A 21,219-nucleotide genomic window follows, 5' to 3' on the forward strand; every position below is an offset into this window, starting at 1 on the left:
TGCCACAGGCACCCCCAGCCCTGGTACCCACCGAGAAGCCCCCTCCTCTGTCAGTGTGGCACGTGGGTCCCTGAGGGCTGAGCCCCAGGGGCAATGATAGAACAAGGGGATCCCCACCGTCTGAGCCACCACCCCATGACACCGTGTCCCCGCAGAAGGTGGCCCTGAGACACAGCATCACCCACACCGCTGACCCCAAGGCTGCACCTATTGCTCTGCATCCAAAGGGCCCCAGCCCCAAAATGCAGCACCCAGACTCCATCACCCCCGCCACGTCTGTCCCGTCGCACGCCGTGGCCGGTGCCCGCCTGTCCCTCACACACCGTGTCCTGCCCCACTCCTGTCCCTTCACACGCCGTGTCCCTCCTCAATTCCCGTCCCCATGTCCCCCCCGCGCCGTTTCCCGCCATTGCCACGCGGGGGCCCGCGCTCCGGCGGGCACGAGGCCCCGCCCCCTCGGGCCCGCCCCACCAGCGCCCCGCCCTACTGGCCCCGCCCCCGCCCCCGCCCCCGCGGGCGCGCGCAGGGGCGGGGCCTGTCGGGGCGGGCCGGGCCGGCAGAGCCGCGGGCGCGCGCAGCAGCCGCCGCCGCTGCCGCCATGGGCTGCACCGTGAGCGCCGAGGACAAGGCGGCCGCCGAGCGCTCCCGCATGATCGACAAGAACCTGCGGGAGGACGGCGAGAAGGCGGCGCGGGAGGTGAAGCTGCTGCTGCTCGGTGAGACCCCCCCCACCCCGGGGCCCGCCCCCCCGGGGCCCCCCACCTCCCCACTTGGCTTCCCCGCCCGGCCTGGCCCGGCCCGGTCCTGCCGGAACCGAGCGGATCCGCCGCCTCCGCCCCGCGTTGCCCCGGAGCGTTGCCCTGGGTACCAGCGCCGGGGGTGCCCGCCCCGCCCCGCCCCGGGGATCCCCCATGAGTGGGATGCTGGCCCCAGCCCAGGCTGCGGGGTCCCCGCTCAGTGGGCTGTCGGCTTCCTCTCGGGCCCCGGGGATCCCCCAGGGAGCGGGGGACCTGCCCCGCCCCAGGCTTCCGGGTCACCGCCCCCCCCGAGTGGGGTGCTGGCCTCGCAGCAGGCCTTGGGGATCCCCCCCAGGAGTGCGGTGTTGACCCCACAGCAGACCCTGGGGATCCCCTCTGCGGTGGGATGCCTTCCCCACCCCTCTGTAAACAAGATGCCAGCCCCACTTCAGACTCTGGGGATCTCCCTGGGAGTGGAGTGCTTGCCATACAGCAAGCCTTGGGTGTCCCTTGGGAGTGGGTGCCACCCCACCCTGGGCTGGGGGGTTCCCCCTAGAAGTGGCTGCCTCCCCACTACTGTACTGTTCCCCCAGCCCGGTCCAGCCTGGGCACAACCCTTCGGGACACAGGCAGGGGCATCCTCACCCTCCTGTTGGATGGACCTCCCCCAGCAAAGGCCCTGCAAGCCCAGGCACCCTGTCCTGCCTGCCCAGGACCCCCAGCTGCCCGGCTGTGCTGGGGAGTTCCTCTGTGGGCTCCTCTCACCCTGGCCTCGGGTTAGTTGTGGTGGAGGTAATGGGGTCAACAGGCACCCGTTGCCCTGTGCTTCCCCCCTCTGGGGCACTGGGAAAGGCCTGAGCCCCTCCATCACCTCCCCTTTCTGTGGGTAGCGGGAGGCTCAAGCCACTGCTCATGGTGGGCAGGACCCCCACAGCCCAGGGGCTCTCTGCCCCACGGACACTCGATTTTGGTGCTGATAACGGGCCGCTTGCGTTCTTCAAAGCAGCCCAGCGATGCTCTCGTGGGCGTTCACAGCCCTGCCCTGTGCCTGCGGGCAAGGCAGCCACTTCGTTATTTTAATTTATTATTTCTTCTAATGACTCCCAGTTGGGCTGTTTATTCCCTTTACAAAATTCCCAGGGAGAGCCCCGCTCCAGGTGTGAGGTGGGAGCGCGCGGGGCTCCCACGGCACTGTGGGGCTGTGGGATGGGCAGAGGGATCCCTGGCAGAAAACGTCTTTTGGGTTCATCGCCGTCGGCAGAGGAAGCTGCCGGCAGCAGGAAGTCACGCCGAAATCCGGCAGCCCTTTATTTGCTCAGCCCCTGCCTGCCTTGAGAAATACGTAATTAACACCTCGAAACGCTCCTTTATCAGAACGCCTTGCGTGTTTTCGTTTTGTTTAATTCTGATTTTGTTTTTGCCTTGGCGTGAGCTGTGCTGGTAGCAGGACCTGTCGTGGGGGTTTTTGGTGGGGGTCTGTGCTGTTGGGGGGGCTCACTGGTTAGGCACACTCTCCGCCCCACTTCTTTTTGGGTGGGGGGGAAGAGTGTGGGGAGTGAAACCCCCCGTGGGGTTTGTGGAATGGTGGGGAAACACGTGGTCCCCCTTTGCCGTGAGCTGCTCCCGTGCTGGCCTCGCTGCTGGCTTGGCTCCTCTCGGACCGCTGCCTGGTGGGGAGTAATGGGGATTGTAGCTGGCCAGGGGGCTTGGAACCTCCTATGGGAGGCTCCTGGGACTGTCTGGGATGGGAAGCATCACTCCAGTGGCACTGAGTGTCACCGAGGGGTGGTTAGGGGCTTGCCAGAGAGCAGGGATCATGGTCTGGGCTGACTGGCTGATGTCCTTTCCTGGGTCTTGGTCTGTCCCGAAGGGAGGAGGAGGAGGGTGTCCACACTCCCTTCTGCTGGGGCCGTCATTTACAAGTGGCATTTCTGAACTCAGTTGGTTTCTAAAGCCAAAAATAGAGCTCAGTGGCTCTTTCTGTACATTTTCTAAGGTTTTTTTTCCCTTCCCCTTGAAGCTGTTGAGGTGTCAATAGCATCAGAGCCTTGGGTCATCAGTGCCCATTTCTGAACCCAGCCACGGCCGGAAAATCCTTCCAGGCTGGTCAGTGAGTGGCTGGGGAGGTGTGGCCAGCACTGCCCTCCCACCCGGGGGGCTGCTGCTTGTAACATCCCCCACCTCTGCAAGAACCCCTTTGGTGGGACCACAGTGCCAGGGGGTGCTCTCACTACCCTGCTGCTCACCCTTCCTATGGCTTATTTTTTCCCCCTATGGTCGGGGGAAGCTTTGAGGAGACCCAAGGCCTCACATGAGGCCAGGTGGGCGCTTTTTGGTCAACCCCCTCAGCTCCTGGTTGCATTCAGCAAGGCAGAGCTCCACAGTCCTCCCTGGGGGCTGCAGCCCTCCTGCCTCCTTCAGGAAAAGGGAGGGGCAAAAGCTAAGGAGAAAAACAGCTTTACCCTTTGTGCCGCATCAACCTGTGGCGTGAGGAGGAGATGCCTCTTCCAAGCGTGGCATGTTTTTTGCTGGCAACCTGTGCTGTCCCACAGCCAAAACTTGGAGCTGGGACACCGCTGCCGGCAGGACGTGGTGTGAGCAGAGGGTGACGGTCTCGGTGTGCGGCAGTGGCATCGCGACTGTGGGACAATGGAGGGCTTGGGGCTGACTGGTGCAGCTGCCTTGGCTCTGTGCCATGCCCTGTGTGTGGTGAGCCTGCTTCTGCCTTTCCTGTGCTGTGGCAGTGAGCTGGAGAGGGATGGACACACTGTCAGTGCAGGACCCCTCGCAATGGAGTGCGGCTCCGCAGGCGTGGACGCAGCACCATTCCTGCCGTGCCACCTCTCGATGTCTGCGGGTTTTCCTCTGCTGGTAAACACACTGTGTGCTGGAAAGTTTGAAGCTCCAGCGTCTGACAGGAAGACCCAGACAAAGCGATCCTCCCCAGATGAAGCAATTCCCCACAAACAAAGCAATGTCCCCCTCCCTGCCACTGGAAACCTGCAGTCTCCCAAGGTTTTGGTGCTGGGAGAGGCCAGGAGCCACCACCGACAACTGAAAAGCACCTGGAGCATCTGCCTTGTGCAGCAGCATTTCTAGCACCTCCTGGTACCACTGTTGGCTCCTGGGCATCACCAGGACTCAAACCCCTGAAGCCACAACCTCCTTCTGGAGGCTGTGTTCTGACCATCCCACCTCCCTGCCTGTGGGATGCTCTGGGCGGGATGCAGGATTGGCAGCAGGCAAGCGATCACCGTGTTCAAACTCCCTTATCCCTTATCTTCGGAGCATTAGGAAAGCAAAAGGATTTCTCAGCTGCACTAGAGATGGGGAAGGTGCTGGTGGGTTGGTCATGTCGATCCCCAGAGGTTTGCAGTGCTGCAGGTGCAGACCCCAGGACGAGGATGCTGCCCTCGCACCCCCCTGGCACGGTGGCACCGGAGGACATCACGCAGGAGCTGCCTGTTCCAGCCGTGGCCAGGGCAAGGGCGGCCAGGGCAGGGCTCGGAAGCCACTTTGTTGGTTTTTTTTTTTTAGACTTGCATAAAAATAGAGGAAGGGAGGGACCAGCTGTGACTTTCAGAGGCTGTGTGGCCCCGGCACTGCCCTGAGTTCCGTATGAGCCGCCTGGTTTGTTGTGCTTCATCCTGTCTTGGGGAGTTGTTTCTGTCCTTCCTCCTGCCCCAGCCCTGGGTGATGGGCTGTGTTGCCTTCACTGTGACCACAGACCACGAGGTGTCATGGTGAACAGGGAAAAACTCAGTGCTGTTAGATCCAGAGAGGACCCCACATCCAACCCCCTGGAGCTGGTGTATGGACTTGGGATAGGTTAGGGTGGGATGGGATGGGAGGAAGGACCCCGGCACCCAAGCCCTGGGATGAGTCACTCGCATGCCCCCACTGGTGAAATCCCAGAGGCAGGCAGCTGCCCTCTGCTCCAAGATGAGCACTTAGGCTTTGCCCAGGGGAAGCAGCAGGCTTATATGTATATATTTTACATATATTTTCACATACTCATTAGAAATATATTTTCTATTTTAAAATATATATACATTGCATTTTGTGTATGTATATGTATACACACATTGCTCTTTTGTATGGAGCAATATATACATTGATTTATGTATATCAAAAAGTGTATATATATATGTTGCTTTACCTATATATATACAACTTTATGGAAGAAGATCTCCCATGGTCTGAGCCCACCCAGGGCTGTGGGTGCCAGTGAGTGCTGTGGGATCACGGTGTCCCCAAGCACTGTTTATAGCCAGGGCTGGCCTGGCCTTTCCGCAGCCACCGGGTTTCCTGCTCCAGGCCCAGAGCACGGGTTTCCGGGCTGGAGACTGGTTGAATCACCAGAGTGGGGGGAGCTGAGTAATCCTCCATCCCATTGGTGGAAAACTCAGGTGGGGGGATTTGGGTGCCAGCGGGTGAGCCCCCATCCCGTCAGGGCAGCATGGAGGGGATGGCATGGCTGGCACCCAGGCCTGGGGGCACTCAGTGGAAGGGGAGAGGGACCGCTCTGGCTGTGGCAGGGTCAGAAACTGAGCAGCAAAGTTCCAGGATTCCTGGAAAAAGCCCGGCACAAGGGTAGTTTTGTCCAGCTTGCGAACACCGTCAGGCCTTGTTGGCATTTTCCATGCTCCCCCTGGGAAACCATACCCAGCCCACCTCCTCCCTGTGTGCTCCGAGCATCCTTCCTGCTGCCAGTTTATTTCTATTTTATTTACTTTTGTTGGGTTTTTTTTCTGCATCTCCATCGGCTGCCTTGGACAGGGGGGTCTGTGCCTCCCTGGTGCCCCCCAGTTTTTTGAGGTCCTGCCTGGGGACGTGGCATCCACCAGCTGTTGATGCACAGGCTCCTTCTGGGAAGCAGCCAGCCCTGTGCTGGAATGGGACGGCCCTTGGGAAAAACGCCCTATGTCACCGTGGGGTTTTAAAAAAATGTGATTATTTTTACAGCAGTTTTCCATCTATTTTGGGTAGGAAGGAAAATGTTGAGGGGAATCTCTTTTTATTGTTAGTTTCTGAGTCTTTAGGGTAACTCTGCTTTTAAAACACCCCTTTGACAGTCCCATTTGATGATGGGGACCCCACAGGTGCTGAGGGGGGGTGGGCTCCGCAGCCATCCCTCTGTTCAGCCATCTGTCTGTCCTGCAAGGAAAGGAATTGGTGTGTTTGTCCAGAACTAAAACCTATCAGTAAATCCATGCTCAAATAATAGCTGCTGCTTGCCAGGCTGGGAAAACTTGCTGGGACAGTGTCTGGGGATGGGGCTTCAGCTGCTGGGGATGGAGATGGCTCTGGACCCACTGGTGGATTGAATTCCAGTTTTTCCCCCGTAATAAGGCAAATTTTCCAGCTGTGCATCGCTTCCATCCATGCCTGGATATTTGAAGGCATCGAACGTGATGGTGCCGTGTGGAAAAATGGAAAATCCGCTCTTGGTGATGCGGGATGAGGTGGATCCTGAAACCTGTGGCCAGCTCCTAAAATATAGGGATTACATATGTGCTGCCCAGAACTATGTGCGTATATTGCATTAAATATCTACTGCCCAGAAAGCGTCATAAATCGTGGGCTGCAAAATATATATGTTGGCTCAATAAACTTTTTGCCAGTCGATCAGCAGGGTGTTCTGGAGCTGGGCAGCTGCTTGCTTATTTTAAGTTTTGAAGATTATTTTTAACAAAAAAAGGAGGAAATGAGCTCTAGAGAGAGCTCTCCTCCTGTTTTGCCAGGCACTGCCCTGGGAACTGCCTGCTCCTGGCAGAGAGGCAGGGCTGGAGGGAGCACAGCTGTGGGGTCAGCCCATGGTGGTAGGGAGGGTCTCTCTGTCCCCCCTGATGCTGCCGGGGGGGGCTGGAGGAGGCAAAGCCCCTCTGACAGTGCCTCGTCCTGCCTGGGCTGGGCTTGAGGGTGGAAGCCGGCTGTTGGCTTCCGGCCCAGGAATTGTTTTGGGGCTGAATGGGCGGCAGCTGGGGTTTTCCGGGGATTGGAAACCCTTCCCCTCTGCCGCCCTCACCGGGGGGGCCGGGGAGGGTTCCCCACACAGGAGGGAGGGTATTAATTAAGACCCAAATTCCTGCTCAATGCAAGTGCACAGGCTCTTGTGCTAGGTGAGCTCCTGGTGGCAGGCAGAGGTGCTGACTTGAAACAGGGGGAAGCAGCATGGCCACCTTCCTCATGGAGCAGGGAAGAAGCTGGGAGACGCTGGGGAAGTTTGTGAGGAAATGGTCAGCCTTGGTGATGGTCACCCTGTGACTGTCACTCCTGCAGGCAGGAGGTCCCAGGGGGATTGTTCCCTCCTGGCAGGGAGCAAATGTCAGGACAAGGCAGAGCAGGAGAATGGGAAACAGCTGTCTGGCTGTCTGCCACCTCACCCCAGGGATGCTGATAAGCAGGGTCCTTGCTTGCCACGTGCCTCAGTTTCCCTGTCCAGGCACCCGTCAGGGAAGGGCAGGGTGAGTGCAGCTGGCTCTAACTGCCTGACCCAGCGGTACACGGTGGTGTCAGAAACCAGAGGTATTTAATGGAAAAAATGAAGGGATATGCTGAGTCCTTCCCCCCTGCTCCCAGCTCCGGGCAGGAGTTGCCAGCACTGACCACGAGCACTGGCTGGACTGCGCTGGGTGCCGCGTCAGCATCCTGAGGGCGCCAGAGGAGGATCGGTCGGCAGTGCCGGAGAGCCCCTGCAGTGCCGAATGGTGACCTCTGAGCTGAGCAGAGCCTCTCCCTCGACACATATGGCACGGGAACCATGGAGCAGGGTGCTCATGGCAATGAATACAGGATCTGCATAGCCTCAGTGTGGCCCCGGCATCAGGGTGCTCTGTACCCTGAGCAGTGCTGCCGTGGTGTCCCTGGGGGCGTATGCCCATCACCTGGGTGGCATTCAGGCCGGGGACATGTGCAGAAGGAGTTTACTCCCTGCGCCATGTCCCAGCTGGCATGATGGGCCCTGTTATTGCCAGTTAATTTTAGCATAATCTCCTTTTTTTTTTTCTAATTTTTTTTTTAACCTCCTTGTAATCTCTCTGCCCCCTCTGCGGCTGTGCTGGCGCAGCCCTTGGGGCCCCCCGTAAGGGCAGCTCCGTGGCCGAGGGCAGTGTTGGGGAGACAGGAATGGACTGAAAATGGACAGGAAGAGGACACAGGAATGGACTGAAAATGGACAGGAAGAGGACACAGGAATGGACTTGGCTTGGGGAGATCCCCTGGGACCTGCACCCAGAGGCAAGGACCACGCTGGTCCTCAGCCAAAGAGGCTGGTGAGGGTCTCGGGGTGAGACAAGACAGGCACTCATCCATCTCATGGGGACAAGGGACATGCACCGCCCCTTTCAGCTTCCCCTTTCAGCTTCCCCTTTCTTGCAACTGGGGTGACTTTGCTCCTTCCCTGCTTGCAGCCTGGGGAGAGAGGGCTGGGCCAGGCTGCACATTGCCTGCGTAGGGATGACATCCCTAAGGGGGACAGGGTGGAGGAGGGGGAACCTTGGGCACCCTGGCTGTCCCTCTGAACTTCTGGAACCCTGCGTTTGGATGCTGAAAAACAGAATGACCCCAAAAGCCATCGACTTTCCCTGCTGGCAGCTGCCTCTGCAGTGAGCTGGGACACAGGACCCGGCAGGTTGGGAAGTGTGTGCTATTTAAGAACCAACCTGGGGGTGGCTGGTCCCGCTGGGATCGCTCGAGCTGGCTGGTGGAGGTGGCAGCTTCTTCCTGAGTTCCCTGCCCATACCTGGTGACATGAGCATCCCTGCATCCTGGCCTCTGCCAGCTCCAGCCGTGGGCACGCAGTGAGCATACCCCAAAGCTGGGGTATCCAGTTGGCTGTGGTGTGCTGGGATCATGGGGAAATGTTAGTGTGTTGATGCCATTTTCCTGGCCCAGAGCAGGTGTCATTTCTCCCCTCAGGAACTATTGCAAGGTCCCCCATAGGCTCCCCTTTTCCTCCCTCTTTCTTAGTCCCGATATTCCTGGTGCCCATCCAAACATCCGCTCTCACCAATGCTGGGAGCTCTTCTCTGATGGCTGAGGCACCTGCCGTGTTCCCTCCCTGGGCTGGAGGGGTGTCCCAGTCGGGTGGGGGTCCCTGGCTTTGAGCAGGACCTCATCTTCCCTTCTCATTTCTCTGCAGGTGCTGGCGAGTCTGGGAAGAGCACCATTGTCAAACAGATGAAGTGAGTGGTCCCTGCACTGTCGCTGTGGCCAACACCACTCAGACCTCATACCTTTCCCCTCGATTGGGGAAGGCTCCCCATCGGTGTTGCCACAGAGCATGGGTGGGGAGCAGCACCCTGGGGTGCCCCCCAAAGGGCTGACCTTGTCTGTGTCTCTCCCCTGCTCCAGGATCATCCACGAGGATGGCTACTCAGAGGAGGAGTGCCGGCAGTACAAAGCTGTGGTCTACAGCAACACCATCCAGTCCATCATGGCCATCATCAAGGCCATGGGGAACCTGCAGATTGACTTTGGAGACTCCTCCAGAGCGGTGGGTGCCCTCCTGCTCTCACCACGCCTGGCAGGGATGGGGGTTCTCGGGGGCTAAAGCAGATGTGCCCAAAGCTGGACCAGGATTAAGAGTGGCCCTGCCCAAGCCCTGCTGTTCCCTGGATGACTGTGTCCTCCTGTCTCTGGCACTGAAGATGGGAGGACCCAAAGCATAACCCATGGTTGGCTGCATTGGCACAGCCTCTGATGGGTGCAGGGGTGGGGGTCCTGCTGCTTCCATTGGGTCTCATCCCCATCCACCACAGGAGCTTCCACCGTGCTGTCTGTGTGGGGTCCGTTGGGCTCCAGTCAGGTCCTCTGGAGCAGAGTGAACTTTGCTGATCCGGTGCCGGTGCTCAAGCTCTGTTTTTTCCCTACAGGATGATGCTCGGCAGCTGTTTGCGCTCTCCTGCACCGCTGAGGAGCAGGGCATCATGCCGGAGGACTTGGCCAATGTCATCCGGAGGCTGTGGGCTGACAACGGGGTCCAGGCCTGTTTCAACCGCTCCAGAGAGTACCAGCTGAATGACTCTGCTGCCTAGTGAGTACCCCTGCTCCTCTGCCCCAGCTTGGCTGATCTGGGCCCTGTGGACTGCGGCGCTTTTATCGAGCAGCAGAAAATCCCTCTGGGGGCCTCTGTTCTCCATTGCCAGGCTTGGGGCTGGTGCTGCCACTTCCCACGCGATGCTGGGGCTGAGCTGGAGCAGAACTGGGAAGGCGGATGTTTCGAAAGCTGTTTCCTCCTCTAGTGGGGTGCTGTGTCCCCTGGGAGGGGGGGCACCGGGGCATCTCCCTCCTTCCACTGCTCGGTGCCCACTGCCCTTCCCTGGGGGATGCTCCTCAGTGGCTCCCCCATATGAACACAGCTGGGATCCTGCCCACCCTCCTCACCCTTCATGGGCCATGAAGGCAAGAAAAAACCCCAAGGAAAGCACTGGGGACACTTAGGTCTGAAGAGGATGAGTAGAACGTTCAAGAGGCTTTTCTTTTTCTTTTGAACTGATTTTATATGGAAAGACTCAGCTTTAAACTGGCACATTATCCAGTAAACCAGTGTTTAGGTAGATAAATTGATGCATCTGGTCGGGTTTATCCTTGAAGAGATTAATAAATAAGTTAATCTGCCTAATGTACCATTGCTGGAGAGGGCAACACAGATGAATCTGCATTTAGCTTGCACAGTGCCCTCGTGGTAAAGTGTGGCAGGGGAGCTCATGGTGTGCCAGGAACACCCCACCAAGCCTGGCTCCAGCAGCATGCTTGGGACTCACTGCCAGCCCAGGGCTGTCCAACCCCCAGCTGTCCCCTCCTGCGTGGCACTGCTGGGTCCCCCTTCTGTACTGAGGTTGTTGTGGGGAAGAGGTTGCAGGAAAGCTCCTGGCAAGTGCCAACCCTGGAGAGGCTCCTGGCAGCGCTTTCCCCCAACACCCATGGGTTTCACTTCCTCCTGACCGGCACACACCCGCCCTCCCTGGCTCCTGTCTGCTCAGCCCCATCACTGAGGCATTTCCCCAGCAGTGGGTGCAGGTTTGGGGGCAGGGGACACCTGGCAGGTACCTGGCAGCTCACACACAAAGTTGGAGCAACTGTATTTGCACAGTGTCTACGAATTGTGTATTGCTGTTAGAGCTCTTATGGAGCATGGCGGGGGCTGGACAACCATTAATTAGGAGTGCCCTCAAGCTGTTGCTCCAGCCCATTTCCAGCCCTGTAGAGATGCTAGTGTGGTGGTTGATGCCCTGCCCATCCAGTGGGAATGATGTTGTGCTCACTATGCTGCTGGCAGAGAGCAGCCCGGGGATAAGGAGCCCTGTGCTGTGCCTGGCACGCAGCCCACCTGTGCCCCAGCCCTCTGTAGCAGCTGCAGCCTCCTCCTCCACAGTGCCTTAGGATTCCAGGAGCTTGGGGTGCCATGGTGGTGCTCACCAGCACCCTGGGGCTTGGCGCAAGGTCCGAGAGCCGCTGGCGCAGCGCAGGGCCCTGCCGCGGTGTTTCCTGTTTTTTTGTCAGCCGGAGGCTGTCTGTGTTTCCGGCTGTTTTTGAGCTGCTCTGCAGCGACGACGTGCCGGCCCCCCGCCCTCACACACACGGCAGGGTCCTGGTGCACCTCCAGCCCAGCCTTGCCCCGGCACGCTGCAGGGTTTCCCAGGAGCTGGCGAGCGGCCGTGCTGCCGCCAGAGCCAAGGATCCCTATGGCCTTGCGGGCTGTAATCTGGCTTTCACCAGATTATGACTCTGCAAATACCTTAATTAAGACAAGCCTAATTTGCTTAAAGGAGCCCGTTTGCAGTAACCCAATTAAAGCAATGTGAGCTGGAAAAATCAAAACCCGCCTTGATCCCCCCCGGCAGTTCTTGGTTGTCACGGTCACGGTGGGCGCTGCGCCTTGGGGACCCGGCCACCGCCGCTGCTGGGAGCCTGCGTGGGCAGCAGGGCAGGCGATGGCCGGGGATGGCCACAGTCCCCCGCTGTGCTGCTCCCTGTCTCTCCGGCCGCCCGCCTCTCGCTTCCTCCCAGGACGCCGTCCCTTTGTGTTTTTGACTATAAATGGCACGGCGCCATCGATTGTTTCCGCCGGTGCTGCGGCTGGTTGCCATAGCGCTGAATATTTTCCCCTTGCCATTTCCCCCCTGTGCAAACGGCCAGGGGAACAGGGTGAGCCCCTCTGCTCTGGCTGCATCCTCTGCCTGGCTCCCAGCACCAGCACACTGCCCCCCAGTCCCTCGGTCCTGTGTGTCCCGTGCCACTCCTGGTGTCCTGCCCTGCCTGTGTCTGGCAGGGACACGGGGTGACCCCAGGGTGCAGATGGGGCCCCCGCTGTGCTGCGCAGCTTGGCACTGCTCACCCTGAATGGACGATGCTGGGAGATGGCCAGGGGATGTCTGGGATGGTGTGGGGATGTCCTGTGGGATTTGGTGGGTTGTGCCCCACAGTCCAGCTCCCACAGCACCTTTCCTCTTACTCCCCAGCTACCTGAACGACCTGGAGAGGATAGCCCGTGCCGATTACATCCCCACCCAGCAGGATGTGCTGCGCACCAGGGTGAAGACCACTGGCATTGTAGAGACCCACTTCACCTTCAAGGACCTGCACTTCAAGTATGTCCGACCCTTTCCCTTTTGCCTTTCCCATGGCAAAAAAACCCCTTCCTCCCCATGCCGGGATGGATCCTGGTTGCATGCTGCATACACCGAGTTCCCCTGCCCCGGGTTTGCTCATGGTGGGAACTGCTGCCTCAGAGAGAGCGGAAACCGCTGAAAGAGCTGGAACAGCCTCAAAAACGCATCGCAGGGCTCAGCCCAGGGGCGGATCCAGGCTCTGGCACGGAGGGGAAGGGGGAAGGCATTCATCCTCCGGGTCCGGTGACGCTGCTTCCGTTGTGGGAAGGGCATTGGGGAGGAGCTGGGGTCTTGGGGTCAGGCACTGGCACTGCTGCCTGCTGGCACCCCGTGGTTGCTTTCCACTGAAACCCACGGGAAATAGTCAGGGCTCCAGTTTTTGAGGCAAAAAGCTGGCATTGCGCACATCCCAGGGGATTTAGTCCCATGGCAACAGAGCTGATGTCAGAAGGATCTGCTGGGGTCCTCTCTGAAGGCAGGAGGCTCTCAGGGACCCCTGTGCCACCCTGGTGGGATGGAGATGCTTGGTCACACATCACCAGGGCAGTGCTTTGGAGGTGGCAGTGATGGGGGTCTTGGGGGGGGCGGGATGCAGCGAGTCCCAGTGGGAAAGCCTTCCTGCCAGCCCCAGTGAACGTGGCCATGGTGCTGCTGCTGTGCTTTTCCCTGTGGAGGCAGGGCGTCCTCTGCTGCCTGTGGCAGGAGAGGCACACAGTGCACTGGGGTCATCCTTGAGCCCTTGTGCTCCTGCAGTCCTGCTGAGCCTGCAGCCACTTGGCTTCCCTTGATCCAAGGTCTCTGGCAAAGCCCAGCAGTGCCCACCCTGGAACAGGTCCCTGGGAAGCATCACACTGACACCTCCTGGGAAAGGTGGCCTGATCCTGCCCTGGCTCACATCAGGAATCCGCTCCAGTTGGGAAAAGAGCCTGGACACTGCCCTGTCCCTGAGATAGGCAGCAGGCGCCAGGGCAGATCTTCGTCACTGGCAAAACCCTTGGGCAGAGGCACTGTGCTGTGCCCATGCCTGTGCTGCTCCTGCTCTGGGCAGCTGGGGACACTGAGTCAGGGCATGGGGCAAGGGCTGTGGGGCCAGGAGCTGCTGCCCATCCCCACATCACCTCTCTGCTGCAGGATGTTCGACGTGGGTGGCCAGCGCTCGGAGCGGAAGAAGTGGATCCACTGCTTCGAGGGGGTGACTGCTATCATTTTCTGCGTGGCCCTGAGCGCCTATGACCTGGTCCTGGCTGAAGATGAGGAGATGGTGAGTCACAGAGATGGAATCAGCGCTGTGAGCCATTCCCTCCTTGAGGGACTGGGGGAGCACCCCCTCCTCTGCAGGCTGCCAGTGTGGTCCAAGCCTTGCAGGCCCATTGGCATCCCTTGCCTGGGCAGGCAGGAACATGGGAGGTGGCAGGGTGGGGAGCAGTGGGGTAGGTGCTGCTTGGGGTTCCCTGTCCAGCTCACACTGCCATCTCCCCTACCAGAATCGGATGCATGAGAGCATGAAGCTGTTTGACAGCATCTGCAATAACAAGTGGTTCACAGACACGTCCATCATCCTTTTCCTCAACAAGAAGGACCTCTTTGAGGAGAAGATCGTGCACAGCTCCCTCACCATCTGCTTCCCCGAGTACACAGGTACCACTGGGACCTGCAGTACCCCCCTGTTCTCCTCGCAGGGGTATTGGGCCGAGTAGTAGGAGGTGTTGGGGATGGAGATGGCTCTCCTGTTGAGGAGCAGTGTGTTGGGGCAGCAAGTGGGGTGTGGTGGTGTTTGGAGTGTCCCAGGGGATGGGGGAAGATGTGGGAGGACACAACATGAGGGGCAGCAGCCCTAGGGCATTAGGTGAGGCTCACTCTGCCTTTGGAACATCAGTTTGGCATTGGGGCACTGGCTGTGGCAGCACGGGGAGCCAAGCCAGGCCCAAAACTCTTTGGTGCCAGTGGCAGTGGGTGCCGGTGGCCGTGGACGACTGTGGGGCAGCCCAGTGTCTCCTCCTCCCCAGGGGCCAACAAGTATGACGAGGCAGCCAGCTACATCCAGAGCAAGTTTGAGGACCTGAACAAGCGGAAGGACACCAAGGAGATCTACACCCACTTCACCTGCGCCACCGACACCAAGAACGTGCAGTTCGTCTTTGACGCCGTCACCGACGTCATCATCAAAAACAACCTGAAGGACTGTGGGCTCTTCTGAGTGTGGCGCTGCCCAGGTGGGTGATGATCCCAGTGGTGGCCCCCCCCAAAATGGGGTGGTCACGAAGCATCCTCTGGGGGTGGGCTGGGCACTGCCTGCCACCCGCAGGCTGCCCCCTGTCCCCAGACCCTCCCCTGCTCACCTCTACTCTCTCCTAGGACCCCCAAAGGAAGGACCACGCCACCCCCCACTCCTGCTTCTCTTTGGATTCATCCCTCCGTCCCCACCCCATAAAGAGACTTTTTGGGTGCCAGCACGGTGGCAGGGCTCATGTCCCTCCTGCCACCCGTGCTTGCCCCCCACCATTGTCCTCCTCCTCCTCCTCGCCGGCGTCGCCCTTCCCAGGGAAGACAAGGTTTTAATCTTGGTTTGTAACCCCTGAACCGCTCCAGCCCCCACTTCATTCACTCTGAGCCCTGGTGCTCTTCTCACTGTTTACATTGCAAGTGTTGCTGGCATGGGGGGCACAGGGTCCCCTCGGGGATGCCCACCTGGCCACAAACACGACCGATGACATTCCTTTTAGTAAACCAGAAAAGAAAGAAGAAGAAGAAAAAAAAAAAAAAGGAAAAGAAAAAACAACCCAAACCCAAAACCATGCAAAAAAAACCACACCACACCGGTTGGGGCCAGGTTGCTTTTTAAAGAAACCTTTTTACCAAACTATTTAAAAGCATCAAGTGCTACGTGGTGGCGGCGTCCTCCGTGGCCAGCCCACCCCCCAACCGTGTGCCTTGGGGGGGAGGGTCTGCACCCCACCCCGCCTCACTGCCCCCATCCCAACGGGCAGCCCGGGCAGGAGGGTGGGCAGGGGGTGCTGCCCACTGCCTCTATTCCCCCCCCCTCTTTCTAAGCCTAGTTTTTAGGTCTAGCCGTTGCGTTGGGCGAGGAGAGCCCGCTGTACAGAGCGGCCCCCGCTGTCCCCCCCAGCCCAAGGGGGACCCTTCAGCCGGTGCCTGCGGCCTCGCTTTTCCCACAGGATGTTTTTCCGAATTGTTCACACGGTTTGAAATAATAAAATGTAGAAAGGAAAAAAAAAAAAAAAGAAAAAGACATGTACTGAAACTGCCTTTGTGACACGGGGGTGGGCAGGGGGGCTTCATCTCTGTGGGTGGGGTGGGGGGGGCCCTGGGGTGGGAGAGGGACACGAGGTGGGCTGGTATCCCACCAGGATCAGCAGAAGCCCCTGGGTATATGGGAGGTGGGAGCAGGGGTGGGGCCCTCGGGGATGGAGCTGGGATGCTGCTTCAGGGCTGAGCCCCACCCTGAGGGGGCTGCAGGGTGGGAATGGACACATGACCACTCCCTGGCTCTGCAGCTAGAGGATGGTAGCAACCAGGAGGCCCTGGTATCACACAGTCCTTGGGGACACTCATGGAGAACCCAGTGACCTGTAGCCCAGAGGGAGATGTAGCACCCTTTGCACCTAGCAGCCTGCAAGGACCCCCAGATCCAGGGAGCACCCATGGGCACCCCACACCCAAGGGGGTCCCAGCTCCAAGGGGTTCCTGGAGACTTCCAGCATCCCCCAGCTCCGCAGTGCACTCATGGACACCCAGAAACACCCAAGGGACTCCCCCCAGCAACCCCCAGCTCCAAAGGATATCTAGGACACCCCATCACTCAAGGGAACCCCTAGCACCCCTCAGCTGCAAAGGGGTACCAGGGATTCCCAGCACCAAGGGGCACCTGAAGTCCCCCAGTCTCCCCAGTGCCAAGGGTCATCTGGAGAACCCTAGCACCCCTCAGCTCCAAAGGGAACCCAGGGACCCACAGCACCCAAGAGTCTCCAGCACCGTGTAGCACCCAGGACCACCCAGGGACCCCCAGTGGCACTGGGTGCCCCACAGTGCTGGCTGGTTGGGGGACTGGTGGGAAGGGGGAGTGAGTTTGTGGCCCCAGCCCAAGAGTGTCTCTGGGGTCACATCCTGAGGCAAATAGAGATGATTGTGGAGGTGGGGTGGGAGTAGCAACAGTGCTGGGTCTCAGAGGAGGGGGAGACTGGACTGGGGACGGGGCACTGGTCTGGGGCTCAGAAGAGCCCGCAGTCCTTGAGGTTCTCCTTGATGATGATGTCAGTGACGGCGTCGAAGACGAACTTGACGTTCTCGGTATCGGTGGCGCAGGTCATGTGGGAGTAGATCTCCTTCACATCCCGCCGCATGTTCAGCTCCAGGAACTGCACCTTGATGTAGTTGCCCGCATCGTCGTACGTGTTGGGACCTGGTGGCATGGCAGTGAGTGGGGTCCCCTCCTGGGCTGGTGTCCCCCTAAGGGTGCTGGCCCAGCGTTAACCAACACTCCCTCGGGTGGGTAAGGCTCGTATGGCATCACTTACACGGGGTACTGAGGACACCTGGTGGGGGACTGCGGCGGGGTGGTGGCACCCAACCCTCCACCAGCACCACACCACCACCAGCTGCTGCTGCACTCACCGTCATAGTCAGGGAAGCAGATGCTGAGATGGGCCTTCTTGATCTTCTCCAGGAAGACATCCTTCTTGTTGAGGAAGAGGACGATGGAGGTGGTGGCGAAGTAGCGGTGGTTGCAGATGCTGTTGAAGAGGTGCAGGCTCTCGTGCATGCGATTCTGTGGAGGGACACAGCCCCGTGGTGACCCCCCATGTCATGATGGGGACACAGGAGAGGGGGTGTGATGTGGTAAGCCTTCCTCACCACTTCGTCATCCTCCACCAGGACCATGTCGTAGGCGCTGAGGGCCGCGATGAAGATGATGCAGGTCACCCCCTCAAAGCAGTGGATCCACTTCTTCCGCTCTGAGCGCTGTCCGCCCACATCGAACATCCTGGGCAGGACAAGGAAGAGTCAGTGTCCCCCATCCCCCTGTCCACCCCTAGCACCAGCCTTCATTGGAAGCTTGGCCCCCACCTGAAGTTGAGGTCTTTGAAGGAGAACTGGGTCTCGATGATGCCGGTTGTCTTGACCCGGGAACGCAGCACGTCCTGCTCTGTGGGGACGTAGCCGGGGGTCACCAGGCGCTCCAGGTCTGACAGATAGCTGGCCAGGCACGTGGTGGGCATGAGACACAGGTTGGAACCCCCTGCCTGACCCCTCCCCCTGCCCACACTCCCCACCCCACATACTAGCCAGCAGAGTCATTGAGCTGGTACTCAGAGGCACGGTCAAAGCAGGCTTGGATGCCTGAGTCCTTCCAGAGCCGCCCGATGATTTCCGACATCTCCTTGGGCATGGTGCCCTCCTCAATGGTGTCTGAGAGGTGCAGCAGCTTGCGGGCATCATCCTACGAGGGAGAGGGGTTCAGTGGGGCCAGGGGGCTGCAGGGACCCTCTGCCAACATGGGATGCTCCTCACCTGGCGAGCTGTGTCCCCGTACTGGATGCTGAGGGTGGTCATGGCCCTCACGATGGCCAGCATGGACTGGAGTGTGTTGCTGTAGATGATGGCAATGAACTCCAGGCATTCCTCCAGCGAGTAACCGTCCTGGTGGATGATCCTGACCAGAGAGGGAGGCATGGGGCTGAGCTGGGTGCAATGGGGCTGAGCCACACACTAAGGGGTGGGCACACCCCATGGCTGTGGCATGGGGCAGAGCCAGCCATGGTGGGACAGGGGCACCCCGTGGCTGTGTTGTGGGACAGGCACATGGCACTGTGGGGCATGGCCGAGTGACCCCTCCTTGGCACTTACTTCATTTGCTTGACAATGGTGCTCTTTCCCGACTCTCCTGCTCCTGAAGGGACAGAACACAGGTCATGGCAGTGCCCATGCCGTGGGCGCCTCAAACTGTGCCTCACGCTGTCCCACTGGGACCCCTGGAGTCTGACATGGCTCAGGGCCCTGTTGGCTGTGCCAGGTCCATGGCTCAGGGTGTGCAGAGGGATTACAGCCGGTGCCAGTGGCATTAAGACTGGGCTGAGCTGCCGTGGCTAATGGGATCTGCAGCAGCTCAGCCGGGAATGCACTCGGGGACCCAAGGGAGGAGTTGGGGACATGGTGGCATGGCAACCCCGCCACCCACCACTCAATGCCCCAAGCCTGTTGGCAGGGTAGAGGGACATGTCCTGGGCCAGGCCATGATTGCAGCCATGGCCTCACCAAATACAAGGCATCCCAGTCCTCAGGCACCATGAGGAGGGACTGGGAAGGATCTGCAGTACAAGGGGGCTGCATGGGGATCCTTAGGAGGAGGGGGGGCTGATGGGATGGGGTGCTATTAGGTGCTTCTGCTGAAGGCTCTTGGGATGGATTGGTTGGGGCTGGGGGGCCTGGGAGTGGGGGGATGTTGGGGTAGCTGGTTGGGTTTAGGGGTGTTGACAGGGACAGGAAAACACTGTGTGGGGTTTTGGGGTTGGCTGGTTGCGTTTAGTGGTGCTGAGGGTGAGAGAAACAGGAGGTTGTTGGCAAGGGCTGGTTGGGTCTCGGGGTGCTGAGGGTGTGAGGGAAGCATGAGGTAGGCTGTTGGGGTGTGCTGGTTGCTTTTAGGGGTGCCAAGCAAGTCAGGGGACTGTTAGGGTGGGCTGGATGGGTTTAGGGTGCTTAGGAGCAGGGGCTGTTGTGTGGACTGTTGGACTGGTTGGGTTTAGCAGGCAGCCAGAGAAACTTTAGTTGGGTTATAGGGGAGGGGTTGGTTGGTTTTAGGTATGTCTGGGAGTGGGAGGTTGTTGGGGACACTCTTGGGCTGTGCTGGTCTGGTTTAGGGATGCTGGAGGCATCAGGGAAACATTGGATGGGCTGTTGAGATGGGGAGGTTGGGTTTAGGGCTGCCTGGAAATGGGAGTGCTGTTGGAGTGGGCTGCTTGTTTTCAGGAGTGCTGGGGAAGTCAGGGGAATGTTAAGTGAGCTGTGAGGGTGGTTGCTTGGTTTTAGGGGATCCATCTGGGGGCCAGGAGAACATTCGGTGGGCTAGTTGGGTTTGGGGGGGCTGTGGGATGTGCTGGTTGAGTTGAGGGGTGTTGGTAGGTGCTAGAGGAACATTGGGTGGGCTCTTAGGGTGGGATGCACAAAGGATAGGTATGTCCCCCAGGGTGTCATCTCCCCCTTACCCAGCAGCAGAAGCTTGACAGTCCTGGCATCCTTCTCAGCGTCTTCCTTGAGCTTCTTCTCCAGCTCCCGGGAATGCTTCTCCTCAGCACTGGCCCCAGCGCCCATCCTCGGCCCCGCGGCCCTGCGGCTCACCACCCGCTCCTTGGAGGTCAGCACCAGGATGGGCAACGAGCTCCAGCCCCCCGCGGCCTCCAGCGCTCTCTCCCTGTGCCCGCCGCTGCCGCCGCTGCCCACCCGATGTGGGACAAGGACGGGGCCAAGGTCCCGGGGGGCCGCCTGCGGGGGGCTGTGCTCAGCACCCGGGGCTTAAGCCAGGCCCCCCCGATAAACCCCCTTCAATCTGCAGCAGGCTGAGCTCAGCAATCCTGTAGCTCCCGGTGTCAGCGCTTCTGCCGGGGGGGGCAGACCAACCAGCCCCCTGTTTTGCTCCTGCCCTGGGGCTGGAGCAGTGATCTGGCCACCCTGGGGGATGTGGGACCCCCACCCAGATGCAGCTCTGCTGTGGACCCCAGGAGTTTGGAATTGGGGGAATGAGAGTGTGTGTCTGCTGGGGTCTAGTCACAGTGTGTGGAAATGTCCCCATTGTCCCCATCTCACCTGGTCATACCCCCGCTCTGGATGAGTGCCCAGAGCCCCTCCCCAGCAAGCCATCCCAGTGTCCCTGGTCCTCTGTGCCCGGTGACTCCAGGGTTACTCTCCCTAGTGATCGAATGGCAGCCCCAGTCACCCCACCCTGGGTCCCCAGGGCCCTTCCAGGACCCTCCACCAATGTGCCCATGACACTGGGTGCCTTCCTTAGCGTCCCCAGCCACCCACCAGCACACTCCCAGTGCCACCAGGCCAACTCAGTATCAACTCCATAGTGTCCCCAGGCCCTCCAGCAACACCTACACAAGTGTCCTCAGGGATGCCCGTGTACCCTCCCCAGGATCTCCAAGGCCCTCTCCAGTAACACGTCCCAGTAATCCAAGAAGAAATCTCAGTGTCCCCAAACAATTCCAGTTCCCTGTGTGGTGACCACCCAAAAAAAGAACCCTGCCCAACGTCCACGGGCACCTCAGTGCCACACCTATGATACCCCACAGTGAGCCCCCACAATGTCCTTAGGCTCTTCAGTGTCCCTTCCCAGTGCCCACCTCCTGTGTCCCCAGTGCCTCCCATTGCCATCGTGGCCACCACAGTAATACTGAGTGTCCCCAGAAACACCTCAGTAACTCCCCAGTGTCCCCTCACCTCCGGTGACCCCAGGTCCTGCCAGGATTCCCCCAGTGACCCCCAGTACAGCCCAGTGCCCCCGTGTCCCCCAAGCTGTTCCCGGCGCTTCCCCGTTCCCAAAGCGGGGGGTTCCTGCAGTGCCACGCTCGGCCGCCAGAGGGCGGAAGCTCCCAGCGCAGCTCCCAGTGCAGCCCAGCGCCCCCAGTACGGCCCTGCACGCCCCTAGTACAGCCCAGCGCCCCTGCATCACCCCCGGTACAGTCCTGCACCACTCCTAGTACAGCCCAGTGCCCTAGTACAGCCCTGCACCCAGTCACTGTGCCCAGTCCTGCCCCCAGCAGAGCCCCAGCCCGCTCCAGCACTCACACCAAGGCTGCCCAGAGGAGCCCAGTACTGCCTCCATTGCCCCAGTACTGAACAGTGCCCTACTA

General features: G+C 59.7%; 2 protein-coding genes across 2 annotated transcripts; one reads left to right on the forward strand and one right to left on the reverse strand.

The window, feature by feature from the left end:
* The first annotated feature begins 537 nt into the window (after window positions 1–537).
* On the forward strand, window positions 538–15,608 carry GNAI2 (G protein subunit alpha i2). Its single transcript, XM_064667740.1, has 9 exons — window positions 538–716; window positions 8,881–8,923; window positions 9,093–9,234; window positions 9,614–9,774; window positions 12,203–12,331; window positions 13,484–13,613; window positions 13,837–13,990; window positions 14,359–14,565; window positions 14,708–15,608. Exons 1-8 carry the CDS (start codon window positions 599–601, stop codon window positions 14,547–14,549), a joined length of 1,068 nt encoding a protein of 355 aa, XP_064523810.1. The 5' UTR covers window positions 538–598; the 3' UTR covers window positions 14,550–14,565; window positions 14,708–15,608.
* A 973-nt stretch (window positions 15,609–16,581) lies between these two features.
* GNAT1 (G protein subunit alpha transducin 1) lies at window positions 16,582–20,178 on the reverse strand. The gene is given in 12 exon segments (XM_064667016.1): window positions 16,582–16,772; window positions 16,985–17,138; window positions 17,225–17,354; window positions 17,438–17,566; window positions 17,653–17,810; window positions 17,882–18,023; window positions 18,218–18,260; window positions 19,573–19,775; window positions 19,777–19,803; window positions 19,805–19,893; window positions 19,896–19,962; window positions 20,171–20,178. Coding segments are annotated over 12 exon segments (1,341 nt in total).
* Between the last annotated feature and the right edge of the window lie 1,041 nt (window positions 20,179–21,219).

The sequence above is a fragment of the Pseudopipra pipra genome, chromosome 11, assembly GCF_036250125.1.
Source record: "Pseudopipra pipra isolate bDixPip1 chromosome 11, bDixPip1.hap1, whole genome shotgun sequence".
NCBI classification, from domain to species: Eukaryota; Metazoa; Chordata; class Aves; order Passeriformes; family Pipridae; genus Pseudopipra; species Pseudopipra pipra.

What these genes read in the sequence shown, in the direction of transcription:
- GNAI2 (XM_064667740.1), top strand. Translation starts at nt 599, where the DNA reads ATGGGCTGCACCGTGAGCGCCGAGGACAAGGCGGCCGCCGAGCGCTCC. An exon ending in ACCATTGTCAAACAGATGAA is followed by an intron (nt 8,924 to 9,092) that starts GTGAGTGGTCCC and finishes CCCCTGCTCCAG; the next exon opens with GATCATCCACGAGGATGGCT. An exon ending in TTGGAGACTCCTCCAGAGCG is followed by an intron (nt 9,235 to 9,613) that starts GTGGGTGCCCTC and finishes TTTTCCCTACAG; the next exon opens with GATGATGCTCGGCAGCTGTT.